The 12,448-nt window shown below is 43.3% G+C and overlaps 1 protein-coding gene across 1 annotated transcript in view; it reads left to right on the forward strand.

The window, feature by feature from the left end:
* Window positions 1-754: 754 nt before the first annotated feature.
* Window positions 755-12,448, forward strand: part of LOC126210313 (1,5-anhydro-D-fructose reductase-like) — a 42,645-nt gene continuing 30,951 nt past the window's right edge. Inside the window, exons 1-2 of the mRNA XM_049939510.1 lie at window positions 755-857; window positions 4,942-5,109. Of these exons, the coding sequence (XP_049795467.1) occupies window positions 783-857; window positions 4,942-5,109 (243 nt within the window). The 5' untranslated portion in view covers window positions 755-782. The remainder of the gene's footprint in view (window positions 858-4,941; window positions 5,110-12,448) is intronic.

Genomic DNA, 12,448 nt, shown 5'->3' on the forward strand with positions numbered 1-12,448 from the left:
CTGCCCCCGGGAACGTCTGACACCAGACGAGTGTAACCCTAAATGTTTGCGAGGTAGAGTAATTATGGTGTGCGCGTACTTGGAGACAGTGTTTGGGCAGCAATCGCTGACATAGTGTAACTGAGGCGGAATAAGGGGAACCATCCCACATTCGCCGAGGCAGATGGAAAACCGCCTTAAAAACCATCCACAGGCTGGCCGGCACACCGGACCTCGACACTAAATCCGCCGGACGGATTCGTGCCGGGGACCAGGCGCTCCTTCCCGCCCGGAAAGCCGTGCGTTAGACCTCACGGCTAACCGTGCGGGCTAGGTCGGACATTATTTTTACGTATGAACATTTCTATCTGTTGAGCAAAGCAAGGTGTTATATACCATGCAAAAATCTGTTGCATACCGATGCGTCCAGTTGTGCATGTTAGGCATCATACAAAATTTGTTGCATGATGTTGCGTCCAATTGTGCATGTTAGTATCATACATAGCATTACGTTCAATTGTGCAATTGCCAAAGGTCACATGTCAACGTCGTGCTCCTCTTCAGATTCTTCCGCGACACCTTTGGTATCCTAGTTATGTCACTCGCGTTTTTGCTTCGCATTTATCTAATCTTCCTTGTTCGTATATTGTTCTGATGACACACACATCACTCGAGATAAGGAAATTGCTAATATCAGATTGCTATTTCAAGTGCTACGACTGGTATAAATACTCGGTTCTTCGCGAGTGCAACACAGTCGACAGCTGCCTTCTGATCCGTCAGCGCCTCAGGAACTGAGCGAGATGGCCGGCAAACTGCAGCACATCACTTTCCACAACGGCCAGAAGATGCCCATTGTGGGTCTGGGCACTTGGCAGGTATGTTACGTTTTATTACGGTATGCATAGTGTGTATGTCACTGCTGCAAAATACTAACGCGAATTCTTTACAGACTAATGGAAAAACTGATAGAAGCCGACCTCGGGTATGATCAGTTTGGATTCCGTAGAAATGTTGGAACACGTGAGGCAATACTGACCCTACGGCTTATCTTAGAAACTAGATTAAGGAAAGGCAAACCTAAATTTCTAGCATTTGTAGAGAAAGCTTTTGACAATGTTGACAGGAATACTCTCTTTCAAATTCTGAAGGTGGCAGGGGTAAAACACATTGAGCGAAAGGCTATTTACAATTTGTACAAATATCAGATGGCAGTTATAAGAGTCGAGAGGCACGAAAGGAAAGTAGTGGTTGGGAAGGGAGTGAGACAAGGTTATAGCCTATCCCCGATGTTATTCAATCTGTATATTGAGCAACCAGTAAAGGAAACAAAAGAAAAGTTCGAAATAGGTATTAAAATCCATGGAGAAGAAATAAAAACTTTGAGGTTCGCCGATGACATTGTAATTCTGTCAGAGACAGCAAAGGACTTGGAAGAGCAGTTGAACGGAATGGACAGTGTCTTGAAAGGGAGGAATAAGATGAACATCAAGAAAAGCAAAACGAGGATAATGTAATGTAGTCGAATTAAGTCGGGTGATGCTGAGGGAATTAGATTAGGAAATGAGACAAAGTAGTAAAGGAGTTTTGCTATTTGGGGAGCAAAATAACTGATGATGGTCGAAGTAGAGAGGATATAAAGTGCATACTGGCAATGGCAAGGAAAGCGTTTCTGAAGAAGAGAAATTTGTTAACATCGAGTATAGATTAAAATGTCAGGAAGTCGTTTCTGAAAGTATTTGTATGGAGTGTAGCCATGTATGGAAGTCAAACATGGACGATAAATAGTTTAGACAAGAAGAGAATAGAAGCTTTTGAAAAGTGGTGCTACAGAAGAATGCTGAAGATTAGATGGGTAGATCATATAACTAATGAGGAGGTATTGATTAGAATTGGGGAGGAGTTTGTGGCACAACTTGAGTAGAAGAAGGGAACGGGTGGTAGGACATGTTCTGAGACATCGAGGGATCACCAATTTAGTATTGGAGGGCAGCGTGGAGGGTAAAAATCGAAGAGGGAGACCAAGAGATGAATACACTCAGCAGATTCAGAAGGATGTAGGTTGCAGTAGGTACTGGGAGATGAAGAAGCTTGCACAGGATAGGGTAGCATGGAGAGCTGCATCAAACCAATCTCAGGACTGAAGACCACAACAACAACAACAGTGTGTATGTCTCTATTTGTTCCTCTGTCAGAGTCTGTTGACCACGGGCGCCATTTTGTTCAAATATCTGTGAATTCCTAAGGGAGCAAACTGCTGAGGTCATCGGTCCCTAGACTTACACACTACTTACACTAACTTATTCTAAGAACAACACATACACGCATGCCCAAGGGAGGTATCGAATCTCCGGCGAAGAGCCCGCGCAATCCGTGACATGGCGCCTCAAACCATTTTCGCATTCACAAGCAGACCACTCAGCATTTTCATTTTTTATGTTTATGGTACGTGAAGTTCAGAACTAAATTATCAATCTCCCAAATACGTTCGATGCAACTCTCAAAAAATTCTAGAGAAAATCGACTTTGAAGTGTTCCGAGGAATTTAATTCACTAAACTCAAATGTACCAAAGGAATACGAGAATACAAACGTCTAAAAATGAGGTTGACGGGAAGTGCAAAACTTCTAAGCAGGAATGGCTAGAGGACAAATTTAATGATTTAGAAGCAATTTCAGTAGGAGGAAGATAGATACGGCCTACAGGAAAATTAAAGATGCCTTTGGGAAAAGGGGAAACAGCTGTATGACCATCGAGAGCTCAGATGGTAAACCAGTTGTATGCAAAGAAGGGAAAGCTTATAGGTTCAAATGGCTCTGAGCACTATGGGACTCAACTGCTGAGGTCATCAGTCCCCTAGAACTTAGAACTACTTAAACCTAACTAACCTAAGGACAGCACACACATCCATGCCCGAGGCAGGATTCAAACCTGCGACCGTAGCAGTCGCGCGGTTCCGGACTGAAGCGCCTAGAACCGCTCGGCCACCGCGGCCGGCCGCTGATAGGTGGAAGGAGTATACAGGGTGTAAATTTTAAGTTGACAAACCAGAATAACTCGAAAAATAAGCTTCACACAAAAATTTGTAAAATCCAAAGTAGATTATTTTCGAGGGGGACATCTGCTGGTGCTAAAATTAGCCCGTCATCCCAACCCCCTGGCGGTGGGGCGGGAGGCAACTTTAAAATTTCAAATCGGAACCCCCATTTTTTATTGCAGAATCAGATTCTACATAAAAAACTACGTACATTTTGTCTTAGACACTTGTTTTGATTCTTGTTAGTTGGCGCTGTAATTCAAGAAAATCCGTGTTCTCATTTTTGCTTGGAAAATTGGTTTGTGTACCCAAAGTCTGACTGACACACAGCGTTGAACGGTGTGTTTTCAGAAACCAAATTTCGAATTATAGATGACTGTATTTTCTGATTGGTGGCAATTCGATAAAATTTAAACGAGGTAGCAAAAAAGAAAACCCTCACAGGCATAAATATAAAATATACGGAAGCAAAAAGTAAATGGATTTTTAATGAAAATTGTATTGGTATTAAAACATTGTAAATAACATCATTTTCATATATGATTTCCCGCGACCTCTATGCACTTGGTCCATTTCTTGACAAGTTACCTAATTTCGCACTAGAAGGAGTTTTGTCACACGCGCAGCTTACTCGTGTCGCATGTACGAGTGTTGGAACTTAAATAGTGGCAACTATTTATTCACAACAGATACAGAACAGCTACATGTTTGCACCTGTTACTGTCCTTCAAAGTAGTCATCAGCGTTGTGTAGAACCCGTTGCCAGCGATGTGGAAGGCGTAGTACACCGCTAGCAGAGCCTGTTGATGGTGCGAATGGAGCGGTCTGAAGTATGGCGATTTTCGTGTACGACTGTGATGGTGTTATCCTAACGCATTACGTTCCTCCACGGCAGACCGTCAATGCACAGTATTACTGTTCGTTTTTGGAGGATCACCTGCGACCAGCTTTGCGAAAGAAACGGCGACACTTTCTGCCGAATCCACCCATCATTTCGCACGACAATGCGCGGGCGCATACAGCGCAAGCTGTGGCTGCGCTGTTCGGTCGATGGGACTGGGAAGTACTGTACCATCCACCATACTCCCTGGGCTTAAGTCCTTGTGACTGATTTGATTCCGAAGCTGAAGGTACCACTTCTTCGCATTCGCTTCAGAACTGTTCCACAGATTCGACAGGCAGTAGACCGCTCCATTCGACCCATCAACAGAACAGGCTCTGCAAACGGTATACTACGCCTTCCACGTCGCAGGCAACGGGTTCTACTACTTTGAAGGACAGTAACAGGTGCACACATCCAGAATGAGATTTCCACTCTGCAGCGGAGTGTGCGCTGAAACTTCCTGGCAGATTAAAACTGTGTGCCGGACCGAGACTCGAACTCGGGACCTTTGCCTTTTGCGGGCAAGTGCTCCACCCTCTGAGCTACCCAAGCACGACTCACGCCCCGTCCTGACAGCTTCTCTTCTGCCAGGAAGTTTCATATCAGCGCACACTCCGTTGCAGAGTGGAAATCTCATTCTGGAAACATCCACCAGGCTGTGGCTAAGCCATGTCTCCGCAATATCCTTTCTTTCAGGAGTGCTGGTTCTGAAAGGTTCGCAGGAGAGCTTCTGTAAAGTTTGGAAAGTATGAGAGGAGGTACTGGCAGAAGTGAAGCTCTGAGGACGGGGCGTGAGTCGTACTTGGGTAGCTTAGATGGTAGAGCACTTGCCCGCGAAAGGCAAAGTTCCCGAGTTCGAGTCTCGGTCCGGCACACAGTTTTAATCTGCCAGGAAGTTTCAGGTGCAAACATATAACTCTTTTTTATCGGTTGTGAATAAATAGTTGCCACTATTTAAGTTCCAACCCTCGTATGATTTTAAACTGACCCGTTCCTCACCATAGAGAGAGATCGAAAGTAACTAACCATTGGAACTTTTCAGTCGTCGGAAGGAGAGGTGGGCAAAGCTCTGGACGTGGCGCTGGAGGCGGGCTACAGACACATCGACACGGCCTTCCTGTACCGCAACGAGCGGGAGATCGGGACCACGCTCAAGAAGTGGTTCAACTCCGGGAAGCTCAAGAGGGAAGACGTGTTCGTCGTCACGAAGGTAAGAAGTCCTGCGCTGCAGGCAACAATTCCAGTTACCCTTCGACCGTGTGCTTCACGATTCCTATTGCAGACTCCTGTAGGTTGTAGAAGGGACATCATGGATAAAGCATTTATTTCTAATTTCTGCTACCAGTCACTTTTTTTTATTTTATGTTTAATCTAACATAATACAACGCGTTTCGAACATGTTCTGTCCATCTTCAGGCGTTTATACATACGTACAGAGAAATGTTACTTAAATAGTCTTAAACTAGATTAATCTAGAACTCTTTGTCCATTGTTTGTTACTGGCATATAAAAGCCTTTCACACTATTTTCGTAACACATAACTGATGCAAATCTATCTGCATCTTATACAGGGTGTGATATCATATACAGTTAACCACAAAGAAGAAAACCAGAGAAGACATCACTGATTTCGATTTCTAGCCCCCCCCCCCACCCCACCCCACCCCACCCAAATGCCACACCAGACGCTACAGTAACAAACAATTGACAAATAGTTCTAGATTAATCTAGTTTAAGACTGTTTATTTTTAAGTAACATTTCTCGGTATTTATGTATAAACGCCTGAAGCTGAACAGAACATGTTCGAAACGCCTTGTATTATGCTAGATTAAACATAAAATAAAAAAGTGACTGGTAGCAGAAATTATAAATAAATAATTACCCAACACAGTCACGTTTCATAAACATAGCCATTATGGCCGAGAATAATCATGGATAAAGTTTTGATAGGAAAGTACTGTGCGGAAATGTAAGTTTGTATGTAAAATAAGTTGCAATATCGGATCACTGTCAAGTCTCCAGCTTGACGGTACACAATAAACTCCTACCTGTGAGATCTAGAGGAGTTCATCGTAGCGATCAGGACTGTTGATTCTTTTATAAAATGGTTCAAATGGCTTTGAGCACTATGGGACTAAGCTTCTGAGGTCATCAGTCCCCTAGAACTTAGAACTACTTAAACCTAACTAACCTAAGGACATCACACACATCCATGCCCGAGGCAGGATTCGAACCTGAGACCGTAGCGGTCCCGCGGTTCCAGACTGAAGCGCCTAGAACCGCACGGCCACACCGGCCGGCCTTTATTTTGGTACAGTGACCGTCACTCAGTGACCATCACTGAGTGATGTGTGTCAGTAGCTCGTGATCTTACGGTTAGCATCAGCCTCGATCATCAGGTCCCGCGTTCGATTCGTGGCCGGGTCGAATTTTCTTTGCTATGGACAGGGTGATGTTGTCCATCATCAAACGGGAAAGTTGCCGTAGTACCGTCAAATAATAACGCTTGCACCAAGCAGCCAAACATCCCGAACAGGATGCCAGTATTATTAAACACGAAAATAACTCTCTCGGTTACATTTTCAAGACTAAACCGCTGAATCGTTTTCGATGAAATTTGGTATGGGAACAGCTTGAACTCTGAGGAAGAAATAGGCTACTTTTAAAAGAAAAAGAAATTACCGGCCGGCCGCTGGTGGCCGAGCGGTTATGGCGCTACAGTATGGAACCGCGCGACCGCTACGGTCGCAGGTTCGAATCCTGCCTCGGGCATGGATGTGTGTGTTGTCCTTAGGTTAGGTTAGGTTTAAGTAGTTCTAAGTTCTAGGGGACTTATGACCTCAGCAGTTGAGTCCCATACTGCTCAGAGCCATTTGAACCAAAGAAATTACCTAAGAGGGAGAAATAAGGAACGGAACTTTCTTTTTACATCACTGAGTATACACCACGTAAAACATTGTTATGCTCACACCGCTCCATACGCAACACTCGATCCATACGCAACACTCGATCGACGAAAGATCCGTTCCCAAAGACTGGAAAGTTGGACAGGTCACACCAATATTCAAGAAAGCATTAGGAGTAATCCATTAAATTACAGGCCAATATCATTAACGTCGATATGCAGTATGATTTTGGAACGTATATTGTGTTCGAATATTATGAATTACCTCGAAGAGAAAGGTCTATTGCCACACAGTCAACATGGATTTAGAAAACATCTTTATAATCGGACGAATAGGCCCCTAAGTGTCTTACAAAACTCTAAATTGTGGTTGATTACATTACAAAAATATTGAAAACGATAATTATGCTAGATTTTTTAGACATAAAACTGTGCGATCCAGTTCCTTCATATTGCTCCGGTGAGCTTTATTTGTACTCTCGGCACATTTATTTGCTTCATTGTCTATAACTGTCAAGCGTTCTCAATGCCTTCTGTTCTCAGCTCTGTAGTTCACGCTTCGAAACGATCCATCCAACTCCATTTTAACCAGGCTACTCCTCCCATAACCTAGGCAATAATTATAGGGGGAACTACCATCAGCATCTGCGTCCATGACTTTAACCCAACCATTTACGACTGTCCTACCCGATTGACTAATGCATTAAAATATCTCGGCCTAGTGCTCGAATGACAGTTAACGTGTGAAACTCTTCTACCAACAATCCAGACGATTGCCTATAGTGTTCTAAAACCACCGTAGTCGGCCACCCATGGGGATTATTCTCATCTGCTATCATTCACACCATGATGTGTCCTATCCCTTCATACGCCATCGTTGCCTGAGTATGAACTAGCCTCCACTAATTAATGAAGAGGTACTGCTTCTAAATGATGCGATTTGACTAAAAGAAGGGCTGGGTGGAGAGAACGCATTCCGAGGCAGAAGTAAGTTAATTCCGTAATGGAGGGAGCTGTGGGGAGAAACTGTGGAGGCAGACGAAGTAAACAGGTTCAAATGGATTTACAGTGTAATGGTTCCGATTAATCTTCCTGCAAGCCTCCTAATTTTTCCTTGATAGCGATTTCTTTCTTAATTTCTACACGAATCTCTCTCATCCTTTTCTGATTTAGCCTGCTTGCACTTCCCCAATTTCATTTGTACATAGTAAAAACTGCCAGCTCTCAACTTCATGTTAGACACTTCTGTATTCACATTAAACGTATTCTCAATTGCCAATACGGACAACCATCGTATGGAGGACAGACTGACGACAATGAATATTTGTGCTGGTCTGGAACTCGAACCCGGATATCCCACTTACCGAGAACAGTCGCCTTACCATTTGGGTATCGGTGCACGACTCACGGCCAGATTCCGTGCATTCAGAGAGATGTGGGGTTGGTTGGGCTGTGCTTACCTGAACAAGCAGACACGTGAGGGTAGCTGACGTTATCACACATACAGCAGCTTACATCCTCACCATTGCTCACCTTGATAAAACTATCACAAGTAAGCGCAGGCACAGTTAACAGATAGTACGTAGTGTAGCGAGCAGGAGAGAGAGGTTGAAAGTGGAACACAAAAAGACCGGTTTGTCCATACAGTAACAATTGGCTCCTTCGTTTTCTCAATACAGTATGGCTACGCTCTTACCACACATACACCAACAGCAAAGGTGAGAAACTCATGGACAGTCATAGAAATATTCCACTTTGCCGCTGGAAGTACAAAATACAAAAGTACGATATTGCAGTGCCTGTGTTATTGCGATTTACGATCCTAAGTTCCTTTGGACATGCGTGCATCAGCTGTAGAATGGAATGACAACAATGAAAATTTGTACCTGACCGGGACTCGAACCCGAATTTCCCGCTTATCGCTTAGTCTGGCCGTGAGTTGTGCACCGATACCCAAATGGTAAGGCGACTGTTCTCGGTAAGTGGGATATCCGGGTTCGAGTTCCAGACCAGCACAAATATTCATTGTCGTCAGTCTGTCCTCCATACGATGGTTGTCCGTATTGGCAATTGAGAATACGTTTAATGTGAATACAGAAGTGTCTAACATGAAGTTGAGAGCTGGCAGTTTTTACTATGTACAAATGAAATTGGGGAAGTGCAAGCAGGCTAAATCAGAAAAGGATGAGAGAGATTCGTGTAGAAATTAAGAAAGAAATCGCTATCAAGGAAAAATTAGGAGGCTTGCAGGAAGATTAATCGGAACCATTACACTGTAAATCCATTTGAACCTGTTTACTTCGTCTGCCTCCACAGTTTCTCCCCACAGCTCCCTCCATTACGGAATTAACTTACTTCTGCCTCGGAATGCGTTCTCTCCACCCAGCCCTTCTTTTAGTCAAATCGCATCATTTAGAAGCAGTACCTCTTCATTAATTAGTGGAGGCTAGTTCATACTCAGGCAACGATGGCGTATGAAGGGATAGGACACATCATGGTGTGAATGATAGCAGATGAGAATAATCCCCATGGGTGGCCGACTACGGTGGTTTTAGAACACTATAGGCAATCGTCTGGATTGTTGGTAGAAGAGTTTCACACGTTAACTGTCATTCGAGCACTAGGCCGAGATATTTTAATGCATTAGTCAATCGGGTAGGACAGTCGTAAATGGTTGGGTTAAAGTCATGGACGCAGATGCTGATGGTAGTTCCCCCTATAATTATTGCCTAGGTTATGGGAGGAGTAGCCTGGTTAAAATGGAGTTGGATGGATCGTTTCGAAGCGTGAACTACAGAGCTGAGAACAGAAGGCATTGAGAACGCTTGACAGTTATAGACAATGAAGCAAATAAATTTGCCGAGAGTACAAATAAAGCTCACCGGAACAATATGAAGGAACTGGATCGCACAGTTTTATGTCTAAAAAATCTAGCATAATTATCGTTTTCAATATTTTTGTAATGTAATCAACCACAATTTAGAGTTTTGTAAGACACTTAGGGGCCCATTCGTCCGATTATAAAGAATCGCTCGACGAAAGATCCGTTCCCAAAGACTGGAAAGTTGGACAGGTCACACCAATATTCAAGAAAGCATTAGGAGTAATCCATTAAATTACAGGCCAATATCATTAACGTCGATATGCAGTATGATTTTGGAACGTATATTGTGTTCGAATATTATGAATTACCTCGAAGAGAAAGGTCTATTGACACACAGTCAACATGGATTTAGAAAACATCGTTCTTGTGAAACACAATTAGTTCTGTACTCAACGAAGTGTTGAGTGCTATTGACAAGGGATTTTAAATTGATTCCGTAGTTCTGGATTTCCGCAAGGCATTTGACACTGTACCACACAAGCGGCTTGTACTGAAGTTGCGTGCTTATGGAATATCGTCTCAGTTATGTGACTGGATTCGTGATATCCTGTCAGAGAGGTCACAGTTCGTAGTAGCTGACGGGAAGTCATCGAGTAGAACAGAAGTGATTTCTGGCGTTTCCCAAGGTAGTGTTTATGGGTCCTTCGCTGTTCCTTGTGTATTTGGGAGACAATCTGAGCAGCTGTCTTAGGTTGTTTGCAGATGACGCTGTCGTTTAACGACTAGTAAAGTCATCAGAATACCAAAACAAATTACAAAAATATTTAGAAAAGATATCTGTATGGTTCGAAAATTGGCAATTGACCCTAAATAACAAAAAGTTTGAGGTCATCCACATGGGTGCTAAAAGGAATCCGTTAAACTTCGGTTACACGATAAATCAGTCAAATGCAAAGACCGTAAATTCAACTAAAGACCTAGGTATTACAATTACGAACAACTTAAATTTGAAGGGACACATAGAAAATGTTGTGGGAAATGCTAAGGAGAGACTACGTTTTATTGGCAGGATACTTAGAAAATGTAACAGACCTACTAAGGAGACTGCCTACACTACGCTTGTCCGTCCTCTTGTAGAATACTGCTGTGCGGTGTGGGATCAAAATGGTTCAAATGGCTCTGAGCACTATGGGACTTAACTTCTGAGGTCATCAGTCCCCTAGAACTTAGACCTACTTAAACCTAACTAACCTAAGGACATCACACACATCCATGCCCGAGGCAGGATTCGAACCTGCGACCGTAAGGGTCGCGCGGTTCCCGACGGTAGCGCCTAGAAACGCTCGGCCACCGAGGCCGGCTAGGTGTGGGATCACCAGATAGGATAGGCGCGTTACATCTAAAAGTTCAAAGACAGGCAGTACGTTTTGTATTATCGCGAAATAGGAGAGAGTGTGTCACTGAAATGATACAGGATTTGGGATGGACATCATTAAAAGAAAGGCGTTTTTCGCTGCGGAGCAATCTTCTCACGAAATTCCAATCATCAACTTTGCCCTCCGAATGCGAAAATATTTTGTTGACGCCGACCTACATAGGGAGAAACGATCAGCATGATAAAATAAGGGAAATCAGAGCCCGTATTTTCTTTCCGGGCGCTGTACGATATTAGGATAATAGAGAATTATAGAGGTGGTTCGATGAACCCTCTGCTAGGCACTTAAACGTGATTTGCAGAGTATGCACGTAGCTGTAGATGTAGATCACTTCACTGCTGTAGTTGAGAAGATACAAACTTATAAGAAGGAAAGAAACCATGACATTTTTTATTTTGAATTAAAAAAAAAGAAAATATGTTTTCTTAAACATATTTCTCTAAGACGCAGAGATATGTCATCCGAGAAATATAAAACGACAAAAGAAGTCTTGTGGTTGATTATATTTCGAGAAAATGGACAGTAATGATTACATTACTTTTTTAACGTAATGTTCTTTCTTTAAATTGTATGGGATTATTCACAAGTATCTCCGGAGTTTCAGAAGACGACTGAGAGAAAGCTATAACCCATATATAAAACAAACATACATCAGTGGATAGGGCCTCTCTCCAGGTTTGTAATTCAGTTTACAGGTACTCAGCACATAGGTGTACCGTTTGTGATGTGTCAGTTACCAATAGGACAGTAAAAACTGTTGCCACACACGTCGCAGCACGTCATGGGCGATATCAGCGACCGCCTAAATTATTATTCCATGCAACTCTTCCAACTTAAATGACAGCACACGATCTTTGACATAATCCAGTAAAAGGGAATCATATGGAATGAAGTCAGGTGACTATGGGAACCACTGTAGTAGAGGGGAATTATATAACAGGGACCACGTCCAGTCCACGGCTGAGGCAATTCGACATTGAGTCCATCACGTCTGAAACAATGTGTGGTGGAGTACCGCCTTGCTCGAAAATGAAATCTCTACTATTTTGCTGTAATTGTAGCAACAGCCATCAGTGCAGCATGTTCAGCTACACGAAACCGTTCTCAATTTTCTCCGCAAAGATGAATGGCCCATAAACTTAAGCAGAGGACATGGCACAAAAGATGTTAACTTTAGGTGAATCACGAATGTGTCCCGCAATCTCGTGTGGTTTTTACGTGGCCCGGACACGCATTTTATGACATATCACCTTCCCAGGCACATGAAACATAGCTTCGCCTCGAAAACCAACTTCTGTGAAACACCGTTGTCCTCCAGCAGCTGTTGCGAAGTCATGGCAAAAGAGAACGAAGCTCAATTTCCCGAGTTGTCAGTGCATGCGA

The sequence above is a fragment of the Schistocerca nitens genome, chromosome 10, assembly GCF_023898315.1.
Source record: "Schistocerca nitens isolate TAMUIC-IGC-003100 chromosome 10, iqSchNite1.1, whole genome shotgun sequence".
Classification (NCBI taxonomy): domain Eukaryota; kingdom Metazoa; phylum Arthropoda; class Insecta; order Orthoptera; family Acrididae; genus Schistocerca; species Schistocerca nitens.